We start from the raw sequence: 21579 nt of genomic DNA, 5'->3' as shown, positions 1-21579 counted from the left end.
CCCGATTGCTCAGTTTGGCCGGACGGAAGGGTTCTGGTCGTCCCAAACGTCTTCCATTTAAGGATTATGGGGGCCACTGTGCTCTTACGAACCTTAAGTGCAGCAGAAATGTTTTTGTAACCTTGGCAAGATCTGTGCCTTGCCACCATTCTGTCTCTGAGCTCTTCGGTTAGTTCCTTTGACCTCATGATTCTCATTTGCGCTGACATGCACTGTGAGCTGTAAGGTCTTATATAGACAGCTGTGTGGTTCTCCTAATCAAGTCCAATCAGTATGATCAAACACAGCTGGACTCCAATGAAGGTGTAGAACCATCCCAAGGATGAGTAGAAGAAATGGACAGCACCCGATTTAAAAATATGAGTGTCAGAGCAAATGGTCTGAATACTTGTGGCTGTGTGATATTTCAGTTTTTCTTTTTTAATAAATCAGCAAACATTTCAACAATTACGTTTTTTTTTTCTGTCAATATGCTGTGTGTACATTAATGAGGGAAAAATTAACTTAAATGATTTTAGGAAATGGCTGCAATATAATAAAGAATGAACATTTTAAGGGGGTCTGAATACTTTCCATATCCACTGTACATTGCAGTCATTTGCCAGCGTGAACTCCACACCAGAAAGTCCCAAATGGGACTCAAAACCCAGACCTGTCACACTGTTGTTGCATTTAATTACAAATAATGTTCCATCTTTATTTGCCGCCACATTTATTTGCTGTCTTTTATTTGCTCAATAGACATTTTATTTTACGGTTATCCTTTTAACTAACATTTCTTTTTGTTTCAAGATTCACAGATTACTTTTTCATGTAGTCCATTTCTTTCCAGACACTTCCTTCCAAATTGTTGTGCCACGCAGTGTCTGTTGGATCTTCTAAACTCAGAGAACAGTCACTCAGAACTTATATCAACTTCAATTTTCCTGCCAGCCTCGATTCAATCACGTCGGTCCTGACAGGACATTACACCTGACACAGGTCGTCTCTCACAGCGTCATTCAAGTGAGCATCAAGAAGTCAGGACTTATTCGACCTTAATTCAACATTGTGACACTTGCTAATTTGCAAATTTGGATCAATCATTTTCAAGGTCCCATGTTCCAGTTTACACGTCACCAATATGATTTGTTCACTCAGTAAAGCAGATACTGTAAGTGGTTAGCAAGAGTTGGCATCTTGCTTCTTGTGTGGTGTTCACATGTTCTCCTAGTGCTCGCATGGATGGATTCTCTCCAATTTCATCGGCTTCCTCCCACAGTACAAAAGCATTAATGTTCAGTTCATTACAGACTCTAAATTGCCCGTCATTGTGATTCTGAAGGTTTCTGAGTGTGTACAAGCTGCGTGATTGAGAGGTGATCAGTTTGGGATGCACCTCTCACTCAAAACCAGCTGGGATATGCTCCAACCCTCCCAGTTAGGGCCATCGAACTGAGCCTTCGACATGGATACATAGTGCACATACATTATGTCATTTGGGGAATTTAGTTCCATTCTGATCAGCTTAATGTACAGTATATGTTAAACAGGATTTAATGATAAGTCACTGATGGTGTAGTGGTACACTCGCCTGACTTTGGTGCGGGCAGCGTGGGTTCAGTTCTCACTCAGTGACGGCGTGAACGTGTGTGAGAACGGTTGTCCGTGTCTATATGGGCCCTGCGACTGACTGGCGACCAGTTCAGGGTGTAGTCCGCCTTTCGCCCAAAGTCAGCCAGGACAGCCACCGTGTCGCCTTTAATGATAGTATATTATAAATTGGAAATCAGTTCTGCCGCAAATTTATTATCCCGAGAAATTGAATAACCCGTTCACACAATCAAGCAGTCGATGTGTATTTTCTTTATTCAATTATTTTCCTAAATATTGTTTTCCTCCTGACATCAGTAAGCTGTTGCCATGGCAGTTCACATTAAGTAGTAATGATAATTATTACAGCCTGGGAGTGCTTAAATTATGAAAAGCTTGGGGGTTTGAGTACAAGCTGAATAAGAAAGTGAAAATAAATGAGACAGAATGAGGAACTTATTATTGCTTTTTGCGTGTTTTTTTTTTCTACAGTTTTATTACTACACCTTTACAATCACTCTGTCATACAACTCCAGCCTGTCCTTCAGAGTTTTTAAAGAAATACGAACAGTCATGAATATTGAAAGAGTTTCCATTCATGAATAGTTCGACAGAACAATCAGAAAGAGGAGGAAACTGCTGCTGTATGCAATTAGCTTTACCAACAGACTGACTATTCATACGTCCTAATTACCGAGTTTGGCAAGGCATCTCACCCAAAAGTCAGCCTGATTTCTTCATTAAGTGAAAATCATGCGGTCAGTAAAAATGTACTGTTGCAAAAGTTTCTAAAATATAAATCTGAAAAGGACATTTTCATCCCCAAAAAAAATCATAATTTCAAAAAATTAAAGCGACATCCTATTTATATATACACATTATGTACAGTCATAATATTAAGCGACATTGAAAATCATAATCTTTATTTCACTACCAAAAAATATGACAACCAAATAAGACAGCAGCTGCTATGACAGAAGCAATAAATTAGACAAAATATATCTCCTTCACGACATCACATGCACCTCGTTACCAAACTGCCCTGCTGAGAGGTTGACACGTACATTAATTCACCATTGATTTCCATTCTGTACAAAGCCTATAAAAGGCACCGGCAGGCCTTAACATCTACAAGCGAGCAAGGTTCTCTAGCACTGAGACTCAGCATAACCTTCAGCAGTAGGTGTGTTCTCTTTCACGTTGTGGTACTCATACTCACTCTCAGAGTCCTGGAGACACAGACAATGAGAAAACAAACACAGGAAGATGAGCTAACAGGAGGAAAACACAAAACCTATAAAAGAAATAAAAAAAATAGAAAAAAATAATTCGCTGTCATCATATATCCAGTATGTAAAACAGCCTGTGAAACAGATCTGACAGACATGCTCACTTAAATTATTCAACAGCAAGACTGTCGCACAATTGAAGAGTATGCACTGTACTGTACCGTCAGGGATATGTCACAGCATGTGATCCTTGTGTCTTTGCCCCCCATTCGGTCGTTGTCATACTCCACTCTGATGAACATAGAAGAGGCAACAGTGAGTCAACGTACAGTATACTGCCAAGGCAAAATAAAGAGAAAGCCAACTTTGGTATCGTACTACAATGGACCCCTGCATATTCGCGGTTCGGAACCTGTGGATTCAACTATTCAGATTTTTTTTCAGTTTTTTTTTCAAATCTTTTCCTTTTTTCGGGGAGCACCCCCTTTTTAGTGGAAAATGTTTATTGGCTGTAAATCCTCGCTTATTCAAGTATTTTGGGGTTTTAAATTTTTTTTAAATGTTTCCAATGCAATTATAATGGCTGTCCATTATCTGTGGATTTTCCCTATTCGCGGCCCTGCGAGTAGCGAGGGTAGCACTGTATTTGGAACGAGGGAATAATATTGCAATATTGTTTATACCTACATAACAGACTAGTTGGGTTAACTCATTAATACAAGCTGTTTTTCAGAAATTGGGAGAGCCGGGTGCCAGCCATTTTTGACAATTTTGACTGATTTTTTTAAAGCCTACATAAAATTGTGTTCTATAGCTACGGAACCCTACCAAAAGAAAGATTTAACCCTCTTCTTTCGTCAAGAAAAAAAGTACATTTCTACCTTTTACCGTTCTTTAGTAAACAGCAGTTGAACATAGATACGTTTTTTGATAATACCCGTTTCCAAGGGGGAAAAAAAAAAAAACAGCTTTTGTGAAGCGATGAATTTCAAGCAGAACGTTCACTTTAATGCAATTTTTTTTTGCTTTTACGATAGTTCAAATATCTAAACAATGCATAAACAACACAAAAAGGGTATTTTGATTGCAAACTAACAGTTTATTTACAAGTATAACATGCATTTTCAAATTGATGATGCATGAACTTTGGAATATGTACAGCTGTGTGGGCGTGCGTGCAAGTGTGCATTTGTGGGTTCCCAGTCAGCAGACGACCACCCGCGAACAGCCTCGCCACTGCTTGATGCACCTCCTGTAAAAGATAAAATATAAACAATTAACATAAAAATGAAACATATTATTGCTGCAGTGTGAAGTGGAGCAAAATATCTTTTTCACCTATCTTGCCAACAGGTCTGGGACTGCTATGGACTGAAATATGTGCCAGCAGGAACTGAATTTGAATCATTTATATTTGAATTTGAAATTCTACACTTGAATAATTGCATTCAAAATCTGAATTTAAAAAAAACAATTTGAATTTGTATCGTTTAACTTGAAACATTGCATTTAAACACTGAATCTGAATAGTATAATTTGAAATTGAATTAGTTTGGAACTGAAGTCCAATAAACCTGAATGTAAGATTTTTTTTTTTTATCCGCAATGAAAATTCAAATTATATATTTTCACCTTGTTTGATCATTTCAAATTCAGTTCGCCAAATTCAATTTCAAATTAGCTGTGACAGACATGCAGGGACTGTAAGGAATATCAAACGATCGGCGATACACAGATCTCCTCTTCAGCCAATCAGCACCTTCGTTTTTTTATCACGTGAACATAGGGACTCTCCGAAAAGTGAACATATTCGATTTAAGCAGTGCTGTCTGTATCGAGATGCAGTGTGTGCTGTTTCTACCCCTAGATGTCAGGAAAGCCTCAGGCATGGAGCGCAATGCCAATGACGTTACATTGGGGGGAAAAAAACGGAAAGACGACTTAGTCACGTCAGTGTGATATGTCTTTTCCTATGTTCGAAAGGAAGCACTTTTTTTTTAATCATCTCTTTCTAACCATATGATGCATTCCACAAAGGTTAAGGAAAGGTGGTATAAAGGTTAAAATACTGTAGCTGGTTAGACGATTTGACTTTCAGGAGAGTCCCTATGTCATGTGGTAAAAAACGAAGGCGCTGATTGGCCAAAGAGGAGATCTGTGTATCGCCGAATGATTGCTATTCCTTACCTGACAGTCACAGCTACTTTGAAATTGGATTTGTCGAACTGAATCTGAAATGATCAAACTGAATGCGAAGATATATAATTAGAATTTTCATTGCAGATAAAAAATTCTTACATTCACTTTTAAGTTTATTGGACTTCAGTTCCAAACGAATACATTCAATTTCAAATAATACTATTCAGATTAAGTTTTTAAATGCTATGTTTCAAATTGAATAATACAAATTCAAATTGTGTACAATTACCACAAAATATTTATGCTGGTGCTACAGTGCGATGAGTAAAGGTAAAACAAACAAATCTACAGTACACACATCACATTGTCTGAAAATTATATTTTTGTGCACTACGGTCTATAAATAAAAGAACGACAAAAAATATCTATCCAATTCGTCTAGCTATCGATGCTCCACGTTTTTGTCTACAGGATGTATGATTTGTAGGACAAACTGTCGTGCTTATTTGTGAACGTTGCATGACAGATGGTAAACGGAGTAATCGCTCAGGCTATGGACGTTAGCTTTGAAGTTAGCAAGTTCTTACCTCAGGGGAGGACGCCCTGTTCCTCCCAGATGATACCGACGGAGAATAGTCGTCCGATGAATCCGGAGGCGGCTCATTGTAATCCGAGTCCAAATCTCCCTCGGCAGTCGATGTTTCGAGGGAAGTGGTCGGTGATTTCATCGCGGGTCCGAACGCTCGACGTTACCAGCGTTACACGCCATTCGTTGTCGTAGCGTAATCACGTTCTTTCCCCATTTTTGGCATTTGTAAAACTCTGTTTTAGAGTAAGCGGTCTGTACTTATTAGGCTTTACACGATCGGGATTTTTGGGGTTGATCACCGATCGGAGAGTTTAAAAAAACGATAACCGATCCGATCACAAGATGGAGGAATGTGTCTATTTAAATGACCTGTTCATTTAATGTATATACTTGTGTAGTTAATTACTAAAAAATTATATTTACAATAAATAATGTATTTTTGTTCCTCTATTTATGCCAGTGAGGCATAGTGACAGACAGAACAAATGAATGGTCTTCTATTAGATGGCAGGAAGTAAACACAGGAAATTAATGCATCCACTTTTTGTGACATTTTTGTTTGTTGGTGTGCCGGGAGATTTTTCAATTGTAAAATATGTTCCTTGGCTCCATAAAGGTTGGAAATCACTGCTCTAGTCAGATCGTGTATTCTAATCAGTCAGGTCAGACCAACATTACATGAACGAAATAATGGGTGCTAACTTAATGTTATTAAATTACTTTATTTTTAATTAAATTACTTCACCCACACCGAAACTTTAGAGCATGATTCGACAGAATGGCGGCATGTTTACGTCCAACCGTTCGTGGTACCGCTAGCTTGCTAGGCTACATAACATTTTATTGCCTGCTTGTGAGCCGTATTGTATTCAAAGTACGTGAACATACATCAAGCAAGCCTTAAACGAATGTCTTCTCCTGTCCTGAGCAACAGTGACCACCAACACACGTTTTCCCCCATTTTGTCCTCATTATATAGTCGGCGCGATCCACTCTTGTCGTTGCCACGGTAACGAGTGTATCCGGTCGCATTTGAGTTGACAAGAACCCAATGATCGTAAAAAACGGGATGCGGTGGTATCGGAATACAAGATTTTATTGCAATCGTGAAAGAGCAAATTTGTCTTGTCGTCTGATCCGGGCATTACGTGTTGCCTGTCTCCGACGTGTTGTCTGTCCCACACCACCGCCGTTTAAATAACTTCTTTGGCCGTCAGATATTTACAGTACTACGTCAAAAGACACGAGACAAGGCTAAAAATAAACTAACTTTTGGATTGAAATATAATGTGCACGCGGCAACACAGAGTTAATGTCTTTTGCGGTCATTGATCGGATCGGCGAATTATGACATTAAAGCCGATCAGCCGATCAGCATAAAATGCTAAATATCGACCGATACCGATCAGCCCGATAAAATTGGTGTAAAGTCGAGTATTTATTGATGCTTTTTCGCTCTAACTGTCCGATTACCGTGTTGTCTCTTCCAACCACGCTGCTACAACTCTCTACCGTGTCACACGGCCCTTCAACAGATATAATCTTCCTCAGATCGTGCTGACAAAGCTCTGATCAAAGCCACTGGTGCAATCTAGTGTTGATTTATCATACTAAAATCCTTCCCACGCCTTTGATACCCATTGTGGGGCTGCCCCAAACCCTCTATTACGATTGGGGGGGGGGAAGGAAACATTAAATTTGGCATTAAATAGATGGATTTGTGAAAATGTATTTATAGGTCTCTGGCACTAAATGAGTTAATAAAGGTAGCATGTCAGTTTAACCTGTTGTCTTGGAATGGAAATTGTTTAGCCTGGAGGCCTTTATGTTCTGGAAGAAATTGTCAAGACTTTATTAGAAAACACCTACAGTCTCTTCAATAAATGTAGAGGTGCAACAATTAATCGATTATCAAATTAATCGACAACTATTTTGACAATCAATTAATTGTTTAGGCGGTTCTCACAGTTCTGAAGACCTGCGTTCAAATCCGGCCTCACCTGTGTGGAGTTTGCATGTTCTCCCTGTGCCTACGTGGGTTTTCTCCGAGCACTCCGGTTTCCTCCAACATCCCCAAAACATACATGGTAGGTTAATTGCAGACTCTAAATTGCCCGAAGGTATAAATGTCAGTGCAAATGGTTGTTTGTTTGCATGTGCCCTGCAATTGGCTGGCGACCGGTTCAGGGTGTACCCCGCCTCTCGCTCGGATTCAGCTGGGATAGACTTCAGCGACCCTAGTGAGGATAAGCGGGATGGAAAATTGATGGAATTAATTGTTTAGAGATGTTGATTCACTTAAAATTGTCCAAATCCTCAGAGGAACCCTTCAGCCAATCACCGGTAAATATTCTTTGATTTTTGTAGTGCTCTGTGAAAGCAGACTGATTATCTTTGTATTTAATCAAAATAAAACATCTGCAAACATCTGTTTTTATTTTGGAACAGAATGATAAAAAAAATTGCCTATTTTCTGACATCTTAGGGACCAAACAAGTGATTGAAAAGTAATAATTTTATGTTTGTGCATTTTCTCCATTGTCAATTTGAAATAGTTGTTGTTTTTGAATAAAGGGGTGGAAATTAAAAAATGTTTTTATCCACACCGATTAATCACAAATAGTCGACAGATTAATTGATTATTTCAATAATTGTTTCTTTCCAGCCCTAAATGAATGCATAAGATTTGTACAAATAAAATGTTTATTTGCCAGATGTATCAAGGAGATTTGGCCAAAGCCCCATCCCTACCTAAAACTTAATTATTCTTTAACCTATGTAAAATTAGCAATTCAGAGGTGAATCTATACCAACCAGGAGTTGGATAAATCTCAAGAGACCCACTTCAGTGATTGGTTGAACAAATCTACTCACCCATCGGCAACCTCTATGGATGATCTGTAGCCCTTGGATTGGCTGCGCTCTCTCTTGGGCCAGAGCATCCGACCAATCAGAATAAGGGCAATGATGGTAGAAGGGACGAGGATGAAAACGAGGAGGAATGTAACATCCGAGAAGCGAACACTGGGTGCTGAGGAGGACGACAATTGGAGGTACTTGGATACATATCAACAAGCTTTTTAGGAGAGCATGCCCCCCCCCCTTCAGCCCCCTCCACAATGACACAACATACATTGCAAAATGCAGCTACGCAGGAAATTTCAACTGCTTTTGCTATATCTTTTTACCAATACAATGATCAGAAACCATTCACAACTTGGATTAAAATCATAATAAACACTATTCTATATACCAGTGGGCAGGCTGACAGTATAACTCAATGTACAAAATACATAAATATATATATAATTGTTGACGAGTCAGCTTAATTAAATACATGTTGACAAAGGAATGCTAACTTTTCACTCTGCCGTGCCTGTATGTCAAGTCTCGTCATCTGAAGTAAATATACAGTAGGTAGCATTCACATACAGTAAATTAGATGACAAACATGCATTGCAGGAGGCCTCATTTGACAATTGTTACTGGCATTATCATGTGCAAAATAAAATATTTGCTTGGTTATAATATGAAGCAGATATGTGGAGCGCCTTACCACTGGGAGTGACAGTGAGTACTGTGTGGGAGTTTGGGTTCCCGTGGACATCTGGGGGATTTCTGACTGAGCATGTGTAGGTTCCATTATCATTCAGTGTCGAATTGATCAGAGAGATGGAGGCTTCCCCCCTTGCCGGGCTTCCTCGCCACTTAACACGCCCACCGAACTGGCCCTCCAGAGGAGGGAAGGTACGAGAAGAGAAGTGGAAGAACTGAGGAAAGCAGAAAAGGAGGCAAAAACTATTATTACTCATTACAGGAGTTGAGGGGTGTGGTCAAGAGAAGTAAATATAGGTCAAAAAGTCTTATAATTTGGTCACAAAACAATAGCTAAATCATTCTGATGTGACAGTAGGTAGTAATAATTGTACAGTAGAATAGCCTCTGCCATTGCCATAGAAACTCCACTACTTTAGAGGTTCATTTTTTGGTGGACGAGCGGGGACGCCTGTTAGTGTTATTGTATAGATTGTTAGTGCCAGCAAGATGACCACACAATGTTTATTTCAACACTGTTATAACACCGAAAGGATTTCTTTGTGTTTAGCATGTACAGGATTGTCATCAGTTTACGCTGGTGTTGATCTACAACAGCACAAAATGAACAAGGTTGAGCCCCTTCCAACATGCAAACCAAACACAAGAGTAAAGGTAAGGCACTTCTTTCTTTTTTTTCTCATTGTTTTTCTTTTGATTCTTTTTGTACTTATGGCCAAGGTTTAAAATTATGGTTTTAGTTAGTAGTCGAGAGTACATGTGTTCCAACTAATGTACAAAATTGGGTTACACTAAACCAAGGACCACCTGTACAATAAATTATTTGGCTTGGCTTATATTTACTATACAAAGCCTTTGCTTGCGAACAAATTCACATTCATGCTATTGATTTGTATTCACCACAGTGTATTAGTTTTCAACCAGAGCACTCCGATCTCCGCCAAGATATAAACATATGTTACCTAGGAAATCGATGGGCAAATGCTTAAGATTGAATAGCTAAATGGAGATACAGTTTCACGTAGATCCAGAATTTCTATGTATGATTTCCTCTGAGGCATACAGAGATAAGTGTCGGAAATGTTTAAATGGGAAGTTGCTACCAAATGACTGACTCAGCTGTCTGAAACTTGGTTCAGCACAACAGCTTTTGATGCTGCATACATACATAATGATTATTTATGAAGCTCTAACCCTCTTTTCTTTTCTTTTTTAAGGTAAATCTCAACGAGCCAAACAAAAACTGATTACAAGCAAGCACATACAGCATACAATAATATATTGTAAGCTTACTTGGAAGAAAAGCTAAAACAAGGTTGACGTTGACAAAAACTGATAAGAGATGGCACACAAAAAAAAAAAAAAAAAAATCAATAATCCAGTAAGCATATCTGACTGACAGTTTTGTTTCAGTGACGATCAGAAACAAACATTTGACCATAACGCTAAATGAATGTTATCATTTTCATCTAAAGAAAAGTATCTGGCAGCGGGTGCTGAGACAGATGGTGGTGGGACAAGCTAAGTGACGAGACCAATGTTTAGAAATATGGGCACAAATCTCAGCGCCTAAAAAATAAAAAGTATTTGGAGAATTAATCATCAGAATAGAACTGACATTTATTACATGTTTCTCCAAAGAAAGAGACAAGGGGGAGCAGATAAGGATGGGCAAAAGCACGTTAGCAATATAGCTTCTTAATATCGGTGTCTGGGTTGACTTACAGTAAGTGTGAATGTGAGTGTAATTGGTCGTCGGCCCAAGGCTATGTTAGACTCCATTGACATACGTAGCATTGTTTCATTGCATTTAAATAAGTCTCACATAAAAGATGACGACATTGTCAAAACTATCAGCGTTCACCAAGTGAGGAGCAGTGGCTGTGCAGGTTGGAAGAAATATTTGTAATGGAAAACGTGACACACAAAATAAGGAAAAAATAATTACAGAAGACGACAGGTGCAACGATTAATCGACAACTAATTGATTACCAAATTAATCAACTGTTTATTAACTGATAACTAATAATTGATTAATCGTTTAGAGACCAACTTAAAATTCTCCAAGTACTTGGAATTTCACTCTCTCCACAGTAAATGTTTTGATTTCTGTAGTCCTCCATGAAAGCAGACTGATTAGCTGTTTCATTGGGGGGGGGGGGCGCTTTTGTTGCAAATAATCAATAAGTCAATAAGGACTTGGAAGTATGGATGAAGACTTAATCAACACTAACTTTTGTTGAAGGAAAACAAAATAAGTTGGGGCGCTCACACACCCATGCATTAACCATTGAAAAGGTTATATTATGCATGCCAGGCTCGTCACCGGCAAGAAACATAAGCATGCGCACAAACAGTTTGTCCTGCTTGTTTGACATGAGGTGCCAGTTAGAAATGTTAATCAGCATGCTACAACAATTCTTTGATAATGACACAATGTAAAAAAACGTAACCCTCCAAACTTTGGAAAATATAAAATTGTACTATATTAGAGAAATTCTAAGAGATGACTATAAACTAAATACAACTTAGTAATTAACATTTCCCAGCCTCCCAACAAACTGGTTATTCTCTAAAATATTCTTGCTGTCCTTTTGTATTATTTCTCTGCAAATACAACTTCCTTTTACGTTATTTGTCATATGATGCAACTATGTAAACGTGAGGAAAATCCTACAAGATCTGTTGAATATTTAAATGTGATCGATTATGACTTAACACAGCCACACAATTAAAAGTAAAAAGGTGTGGACACTCAGTACCATTAATAAAGGTTTTCTTATACTTTTTACTTTTTATACCCCCTCAAAGATTTCTGGTTTCACAGCATATAGTATTGTATAATCATTCCCCCTGGATTTCAATGAAAGCTCAATTTTCATGGTCTGTGCATGTAAATATCTAATGAACTCAAAGTGGGAAAGAATTGAGAAATAGTAGGCAGCAATATTTCATAACTCAAGTCCATCTGTGAAAGAGCCAGCAGTAACTATTTGGCGGTTTCCAAGCACTTTAACCTTTTCAAAAATCCCATTTTGGGAGTCAATCTGGCTTGAAAAACAAGCTATGGTTTACATTACAAAAACTTTGGTTAACTTTTCAGACCCCCTTAAATTGTTCACTCTTTGTTATATTGCAGCCATTTGTTAAAATCGTTTAAGTTAATTTTTTTCCTCAATGTACACACAGCACCCCATATTGACAGAAAAAAAACTGAATTGTTGACATTTTTGATGATTTATTAAAAAAGAAAAACTGAAATATCACACAGCCATAAGTATTCAGACCCTTTGCTGTGACACTCATATTTAACTTGGGTGCTGTCCATTTCTTCTGATCATCCTTAATATAGTTCTACACCTTCATCAGAGTCCAGCTGAGTTTGATTATACTTATTGGACTTCATTAGAAAAGCCACACAGCTGTCTATATAAGACCTTACAGCTCACAGTGCATGTCAGCGCAAATGAGAATCATGAGGTCAAAGGAACTGCCTGATGAGCTCGGAGACAGAATTGTGGCAAGGCACAGATCTGGCCAAGGTTACAAAATCTTTTTTGCTGCACTTAAGGTTCCTAAGAGCACAGTGGCCTCCATAATCCTGAAATGGAAGACGTTTGGGATGATCAGAACCCTTCCTACAGCTGGCCGTCGGCCAAACTGAGCAATCGGGGGAGAAGAGCCTTGGTGAGAGAGGTAAAGAAGAACCCAAAATTCACTGTGGCTGAGCTCCAGAGATGCAGTCAGGAGATGGGCAAAAGTTCTAGAAAGTCAACCATCTCTCCAGCCTTCCACCATTCAGGGCTTTATGGCAGAGTAGCTCGACGGAAGCCTCTCCTTAGTGCAAGACACATGAAAGCCTGCATGGAGTTTGCTAAAAAAAAAAAACACCTGAAGGACTCCAAGATGTCGAGAAATAAGATTCTCTGGTCTGATGAGACCGAGATAGAAATTGTTAGGCTTAATTCTAAGTGACATGTGTGGAGAAAACCAGGCACTGCTCATCACCTGTCCAATACAGTCCCAACAGTGAAGCATGGTGGTGCCAGCATCATGCTGTGGGTGTGTTTTTCAGCTGCAGGGACAGGACGACTGGTTGCAATCGAAGGAAAGACTAATGCGGCCAAGTACAGGGATATCCTGGACGAAAACCTTCTCCAGAGTGCTCAGAACCTCAGACTGGGCCGAAGGTTTACCTTCAAACAAGACAATGACCCTAAGCACACAGCTAAAATACCGAAGGAGTGGCTTCAGAACAACTCAGTGACTGTTCTTGAATGGCCCAGCCAGAGCCCTGACTTAAACCCAATTGAGCATCTCCTGAAAATGGCTGTCCACCTACGTTCACCATCCATCCTGACAGAACTGGAGAGTATCTGCAAGGAGGAATGGAAGAGGATCCCCAAATCCAGGTGTGAAAAACGTGTTGCATCATTCCCAAAAAGGCTGTATTAGCTCAAAAGGGTGCTTCGACTAAATACTGAGCAAAGGGTCTGAATACTTATGGCTGTGTAATATTTCAGTTTTTCTTTTTTAATAAATCTTCAAAAATGTCAACAATTCAGGTTTTTTTTTGTCAATATGCAGTGCTGTGTGTACATTAATGTGGAAATTTTTTTAATGATTTTAGCAAATGGCTGCGATATTTAAAAAAAAAGTGACAATTTAAGGGGGTCTGAATACTTTCCGTACCCACTGTATATTCAAGTTAGAGTAAATGGGAAGTCAGACCTTGTTCTTCCATAAGAACACATTTGTACTCTCAAAGCAGATCAGATAGAAGTTTCTGGATTTCTTCAACTTGGATACATACGCAATCCAGCCAATTCAAACAGTTGCCTTACATTTTATTAAAAAAAGAAAAATAAAAAAAGTTAAAAACAAGAAAGGCTTAAAAGGCCAAGAGGACATCAACTGAATAATGGCACCATATGGAAGGCTGACAAAATGCCATGCAAGTACTCATTCCATCGAAACTTGCAAATGCACTATTCAAGAAATTAGATATCTGTTTAACATACAATGTCACACAAGCTAACATCTAACAAGTAGATGCCATGTATCTGAAGAGCTAACTTCATAAAATGTGATGCAAGCAGCAGAATAAAATAAATATATTTAAAAAGTGTCTGATCTTAATCTCACTTTTTTTATAAATTAAATAAAAAAAATTCTTAATTTAGGAGAAAAGAATAAGATGGAGGTGATGCCTGCGTTACTTCCGGTTTAGCGTAATTTTAAATTACAGCGTTATAAATCAAACTATCATATCTCGAAAAGGGGGCACCCCGTCACTTTTTATATGTATACAATTTAGGGTAAGTGACGAGAAACCTTTTTTCCCCCAGTCTCGTAATTTGAAGGTTGCAACATAAATTAGATAAGAGTTCTAGACGACCAGAGTTTTTTTCTGAATAATTGTATTTATGATGTATTTATTTCACATGCTTATTCATGTTCAGGCCCACTGTGATATACGACCAGGTATACTCACACATATAAAACAGCCAAAACAGCTAATGAAATTGGATGGAGAGTAAATACTGGCTTGAAAATAGAAATTGGAAAAATTTAGACCTGATTCCATCCACGGACACAATATCACATTGCCAATTTGCGGCACATGATGTATTTGTAATAAATGGAGCAAAAATAGTTTGAATGGCTGTAGCACCGTTTTGCAATAACTTTAGAGCTTTGCGAGTTCATGACGTTTAGACACAAATGCATGCGCATGCTAACATAATATCGCCTTGTCTGTTCTTCTCATCTTGCTACGCACTTTGAGGCCAGATAACATTGTCTGTTAATGACTAAACCAACAGTACTACACATTAGGCGGAGCCACAAAACATTAGCCTTCACTTCACTCTGAGTGCTCCTCTAGGAAATGATGGCATATAGGGTTGCAACTACCACAGTATATATTCCAGTGGTCTAAATGCAATTGCACAGAACCACATTTGATGGTTCACTTCAAGCCCAAATGGAACTCCTTAAATTATGTGGTGGTTTTTAGTGGACTGGTCAATGAGGCTCAACCCTGATTGAGTGCTGTTATGGGTTGGAATGGAAACGTGGATGGCATTTTGGAAGACCACAATACCAACATAGAGAAAAGGAATTTAGGTAACTGTTCACATGAAGGTTTTCGGGGAAGCCTCTGGAATACACAGAGGCTGGGCTGAAATGTGATTGAGCAGAAGACTGATACAAATTAAGCACATGCATTGATGGAAATTCATGATACTTAAAAATTGGTTGAAAAAAAAAAAACTGAAATTGGTTGAGACTTGAGAATTTCAGACACAAATTGACTTTACTAAAACACAAATTACTTTTACAATGTCTGTTCTTTTCCCACATATTTTCCAGGCCACTGCACTGTATAAATGACGCACAGAGTCTAATGTGTCAAAGCAGACAAGTGCTGAGGCAATAATCCACTTCACTGAGTTTTGTAAATGTTCAATCACGCCTCTAATGCGGCAACATTGTGGGGTATCTGTTTATAAAATGCTAAAGTTAGCCGTGGAATAAATTTAATTGTCATCTAGTCTAGGGAATCTCCAAAAATACTGTATCCTTAATTCAGTGATTGCATGCAAGTCTATTAAACTGCTTGGTGTAGCCCACATAGCAAACAATTGTAATAGATAAGACTTGAGGCTCTTTTTTTTTTTTATCCTGGAATTAGTAACTTTTGGCATGTTTGCGCCACAGGAATTCTTCCTCAAATTATACAATCAATCAACTTTAATCAAGCAGACTCGTAGTCCATTAGAAAGCACATACAATACAGTACACGACACATAAAAGGAAGGTGTATCAAGAAAATCTTCATATTTAATAACTATAATTAATTTTTACCCAATTTCCGTAAAAGAAACAACAACAATCTAAGAAATTTCACCTGTACTGTCCAGTAAGCAAGTATTTATTTCACAGTCACACTGGAGGAATTGGCTAAAATGTTACTGAATTGATCTCCAGCCACTGAATCGTTTCGGATCGGATCGTTCTAAATGAACCAATATCATCCTTGAATTCAATCGGCAACCACAAACAGTGATACGAATCGAATTATTGCTAAAACGAATCGTTACACCGTTGTGGAATATTTTTGATTCCTCAGAAAAACTGGTCTGATTTATTGTAAATATTTAACACGAACGTAATCATTTAATATTGTCTGCCCTGTTGAATAAATGTGGATCCTTGTTTATGAATAGTTTTGGTCTTTCTTTTTTCTTCTTTGCGTAAATGTTTCTTGGATGATGTACCCAAAAAAAAAAAAAGGTGATCAGGAATATTTTGTTTCAGAAAGAAATGTAATTTTGGTGCAAATGCCCTTTGGTGAAGAAGGAACTTTGTATTTGCTTTAAGTCATGTGTCAATCTTAGCACAGCCAAATACACACAGAGTTGAAGTCATTGTTTGACTTTCCGGTATCACCAAGAAGCACCAGTTTCAGAGTGAGTGCCATCTATCACATCATGTCAAAATCAAACACCCGTTTAACGTCACGATCCAAAACTAACAAACTACTGACATCAAGGCGCCAAACGCGGCAGTTGTCCACCGGGACAGCCAGCGAGGCCCATCAAAGTCCACGTCTGTCACGCAATGCCAACGGTCACACGCCACCATGAACCCTACAGAAACGTCTGAGTCATTGATAGAAACACCAATACAACATTGAGTTGTTGAAATCCATTTAAATACGCAGAAGTGAATCTGCAAGAATTACTTCGTGGGATGACGCGACTGTCTTTCCTCAAGGAGGAATTTCAACGATCGATTTATAAAAAAATAAAATTAAAAAAAAGCCTATTAAAATGTTTCACTATTGCTATTTTCACTCGTTACGTTCTAAAAAAAAAAACATCCAGGCTTTCAATATAGGCAAAAATTACACCACAGAATACATAGTATTTCAGTGAGGAAATGTCCTCACCTGCACTTGTCATGTTAGGCCGTGATAGGCTCACGTGTATAAAATGTGGACAGGTAAGTATCTGGCTGAAAATCTAATATTTCAATCATAAAACAAGCCTAAAATTACTAGTCTTTCTTGGTGGGGATTTTTTTTTTCTGCAGACATAATGTGTGAATCCAGAACCATGGAATGAGTGCCATTGTTCAAAACTTTAGCTAGCTCCTTTAAGTTTACACGTCTAAGAGCTGAAACATTATTTGAATTGATTTCAAAGTGATTGATTCATTACAAAGGCTCTAACTAAATATGTATTCAATCAAGTCCCACCACAACTATAAATATTTATTTTTGGGTGACTCAAATTTAGTGCAGCAGAATTGAGTCCAACACAAGATCTTCACTCACCGTCTGTGGCGGCCCTCCAGTCTGGGGTCTATAGGACCAGTCGACAGTCATCTTGCTAGTGGGTCGGCTGGTGGAAGTGAAAGTGCAGGACAGTGTGACGGTGTCTCCTTTGGATGCATGCAGCTCTGCTGGAGAACTCACTGTGATGGAGAAGACCAGTGAAGGAGCTGAAAAGAAGAGCAAAAAACTGAAACATACAAATTGTGGGATAAAACAAAAACAGTAGTTTGTGCAGGTGTGTGTTTTCGCAAATTGAGCTGACTACAAAAGGTTATGCGCAAGTTACATTTACAAGGTTACGTTTAAGTCGAAGAATAACAGATCACAGTGAGATGTCCCCACACAGCGATCACTTTTTAGAAGTCAGGTTAAAAAAAAAAAAAAAAAAAACAGTTGCAATCCCTGCAGAGATTAAAAGGAACGCATGTTGATCTGACTTTGACCGCAGCCATCTTGTATTGGCTATTTTTCTAATTGAGTGGCAAAAAGTAAGTAAGTACAATGCAAGGCACATCTATTCTGCTATATATACCAGCTTCAGTATCTATGGAATGTAGATTCAGGTACTTTTTTTCCACATATTTAATCACAAATCCATGCTGATTCGTATCTAAACATGAGAGTTTGCGGGTTGCTGACTTTGGGGTTATTATGCGCTACATACGTCATAGCAATGCCTCGATTATATGCAAATAGGGAGGACTATGATATGGCTGGGCTATTCATAGATGATGCGCATACAGTCTTGTGTTAAATGCGTGTGTGACGTCATCCTCAACACAGAAACATTTGAAATATTCCATAACCGTTTGGCGTAGTAAGGAAATGATATCGATACTTTCAAATTGGTCAATCGAAACTTGAATTGCCTCGCAACTGTGAGGTCATTTAAACGAGGAGGCAGCGGCGCAGTTAGCGTTCGGGGCTTTAACATGTCGTGATTCGGATGTGCCTGAAAAAGACAAGCATTTATAGGAGAATCCAGAAAGAGCCATGTGCTCATATACACTACAAATTAACAACACGCCGATTGTGTTCTGAACAAAGTGGCAAAAGCGAGGACGCGGCAATAGAAATACAGGAAGAGAATGTGCTACACCCGCGAGACTTTTCTGAAATGATGTTATTTTACAACAGTTGTCACGTAAATAGAAACAACGTCGACACTCGTGGATGGAACGCTTGTGAATAAGCAACATGAAAGCCGAAGTATATGGCTTGTTCACTCACCGAAGAAAACGAGCAAATGGAACAGCAAGACGACTTGGAGCGAGCGAGTCCTTTGGCACATTCGAGGCATTTTAGGAGTTCAAAGTAACATCCACACAAAACGTCCCCCAAAAAAGAAATACGTCAAAGTCCTGCCATTGTGTGGTTCGGCGTGACTCAAAAGTCTCCGTGGCGCAGCAGAATGAGCGCTACCTGACAAACAGGTGGATCAGGAAGTACGGCTAATGGACCGACTTGGACCATTGAATAAATGGCACACAAACGCATCAGCGATCCACGACTCAACTGGCTTGTAGTACATATGAGGATCGGGTAGGCCATAGATGCGTGCAGTGTCAGTAATTATGGAACATAGCATATAAACAATGATCCGCTGCTGGTATGTCAGTCGATAGCAGCGGAAGGGAATATAGATATGATTCAAATGACTGTGCTCGCCAAAACCAAGTGGAATGTTTCAACCGCAAACATAAATGTTACAAGTTGCCGCACTAGAGGGCGCTGTTGCGAAAAAGCCACAGAAATTGCCAAACCGTGCTGCTTGCAAGATTAAAGGCGATAATGGTGGTGGGGTAAATACAGTAATATCACATTCACATTTTCACATTTTTAACAAGGCTACATTGATATAAATGTATTGGTATACCATTTTACTGTGCCATATGATCGCTAGCAAAAGGTAAATCAAACAACCAAGTCGTGACTTTTGCACAGTACTAGAAAACAAGTTCATTGCTCGTATACAAATCGTCAAGCTGTTCCAAACGTTAATGGATAGAAACATAACAAACATAACAATTAATTTACTAAATATCACCACCACTCCAACAGCCAGACGACGTGGAATCGTGTCAAAGCCAAAAGCAAAGTCGGAAGTACTGATCGTTGTCCTCGTCAGGTTTTGACAAGCTGCAACTGTGAAGTTGGCTTTTAACACCAACAACTTCTGGTCGATGGAAAGTGAAAAGCAAACAAAATGTGTCATGTTGTGATTTGATGACACACGCAAACAAGTCAGACCACAATTTTATTTATGTTTCGGATTATGATCATGTCACTCCGTTTCTGAAGAAAAGTACAGTCATAGCTATGTGCACATGTGGTTTATTTGTACAAACTGCCCATTACTGGTTTCAGAGTCTTTTTATTATCATCTATGATCCCACGAGGCCCAATTTGTTCCCTTATGTGCCACGCCAGCCTCTTTAATAGCAAACGTTGAATGCCCTCCTGGGACTAGCCCGCTATTTGTAGCCCTACTGAGATATCCCGGTCTCACATCTCCTGTCTTTAGCTACTGCTGTAATTGTCTCTAATGGCTACGAGTATTTGTTTTTGCTTTATCTTTTCCTGTGTTTGTGGAGGTTTCTTTTGAAGTGTATTTATATTGCCATTTTGTGCGGCTCATTCATCGCCAACTCATGCCAGTTGTCTTCCGACACTAGTGTGGTCATATTGCATGCATCGCATTTCGTGACACATCCAATGATGATGATTATGCACTCTTGTGGCTAAAATAGAGTAGCTGCACATGTACAGTTTAGTAGATTGAAAATCTAAATGTATGGTAATGTAGTGATTTTACATAGCTGACTTTTGTGGAATGGAAAACCCCATTCCCAGTTACCCTGTCACTTACTCGCAGTCAGTCCATGGTGCTGCACTATTTGCATATACTGGCCACTCATGCCAGAGTAGCATCTGCTCCATTTGCACACTGATTGAGGAGTATCTGTAACATTTGCACAACCGACATTGTCCCAGATGATCGCGCTACTCGTCACTTTAAACCGCATACACTCCTTGAAGTCTCGGCGCCCTTTGCACAATGGTCATTGCACCGGACTATTGCAATATTAGTCATTCGAACTGCTCTAAGTGCTAGAGGACTCTGCATCTTTGTGCACAATTGTTTTTTGTCAATGTCTTTATGTCTCCAAAGTGTTCTCTGTCAATTGACTGTCTGTTGTCGTACTAGAGCGGCTCCAACTACCAGAGACAAATTCCTTGTGTGTTTTGGACATACTTGGCAAATAAAGATGATTCTGATTCTGATTATCCTCATGATGGATGAATTTAAAATCTGTCTAGTTTGATATATACAGTAGATCGATAACAGTTCCCACACTGATTATAGACATATCGCTTTCTCTTTTGACTAAGTGAAAAAGTCTTCTCCCATCCACATGTATTGTATCACCTGTATTACAGTATATCGTCTAATATGCTTGGCTTGGTTCGACCTATCTCCTGGGCAATGAACCCTTATGCCTCTGACACAACCAACACTGCATTGTGCTGTGATGTATTTTGTGTGTGTGAGCACAGGGGTTCTCTGTCTGTCTGCTGTAGCAGAACGGTGTCAGTTTCAGTTCAAGTCGTCTCTGTCGCACAACCAAAGTATTTTTCCCTTCATACACTTTGTTTTGTGACTGCCATCAAACTGTGAGAGACCTCTTCAGTTGTTAACACTGGAGCGGACAAAGAAAAGGGGATTCAAATTGTTGAGGCCAGACGATGTACTACACATGCAACCATAATCCTTGTAATGAAAGCCTTCAGTTTTCTCGACAGTTTACATGGACTCTGATAATGTGTGGAGGAGAATAGTTGATGAGTGACTTGAACGCTGTGAAACAAGATTGAAATGTTACTCACCAAAAAGTACAGCAGCGTTAGTCACAGTCAGTGGAAATTCTACTACACATTGTAGCAAGGAAGTCAATCTTTATTAATGTGTCCATTAAAATACATGGCACTGTGTAAATGAGAGGGTCTCCGCATGTGTGTTACACTGTGAGATTCCGTCCTGAGTAGATGTGCGGTGATTTCTCTTTCGCTCCGAAATGGCAAGCCAGTGCTTCTTGTGTGTTTACCTGTGCTTACTCACAAGTGAGTGTGCAATGGAATGTACACGTATC

At 39.0% G+C, this 21579-nt stretch overlaps 1 protein-coding gene across 1 annotated transcript; it reads right to left on the bottom strand.

Moving 5' to 3' along the window:
- Window positions 1-2028: 2028 nt before the first annotated feature.
- mpzl3 (myelin protein zero-like 3) lies at window positions 2029-19067 on the bottom strand. The gene is made up of 6 exons (XM_061682546.1): window positions 18659-19067; window positions 17429-17595; window positions 9086-9299; window positions 8404-8560; window positions 3023-3092; window positions 2029-2801 (listed from the first exon to the last, which is right to left on the bottom strand). The coding sequence occupies exons 1-6, from the start codon at window positions 18726-18728 to the stop codon at window positions 2721-2723; spliced, it is 759 nt and encodes a 252-aa protein (XP_061538530.1). The 5' UTR covers window positions 18729-19067; the 3' UTR covers window positions 2029-2720.
- Between the last annotated feature and the right edge of the window lie 2512 nt (window positions 19068-21579).

This window comes from Phycodurus eques, chromosome 7, assembly GCF_024500275.1.
Source record: "Phycodurus eques isolate BA_2022a chromosome 7, UOR_Pequ_1.1, whole genome shotgun sequence".
NCBI classification, from domain to species: Eukaryota; Metazoa; Chordata; class Actinopteri; order Syngnathiformes; family Syngnathidae; genus Phycodurus; species Phycodurus eques.
This window is presented reverse-complemented; position numbering and strand designations above follow the sequence as displayed.

Coding starts and splice junctions, on each gene's coding strand:
- mpzl3 (XM_061682546.1), bottom strand. CDS start 18,728: ATGCCTCGAATGTGCCAAAGGACTCGCTCGCTCCAAGTCGTCTTGCTG. Junction 17,596..18,658: donor CCATTTGCTCGTTTTCTTCG/GTGAGTGAACAA, acceptor TCTTCTTTTCAG/CTCCTTCACTGGTCTTCTCC. Junction 2,802..3,022: donor GCTGTGACATATCCCTGACG/GTACAGTACAGT, acceptor CTGTGTCTCCAG/GACTCTGAGAGTGAGTATGA.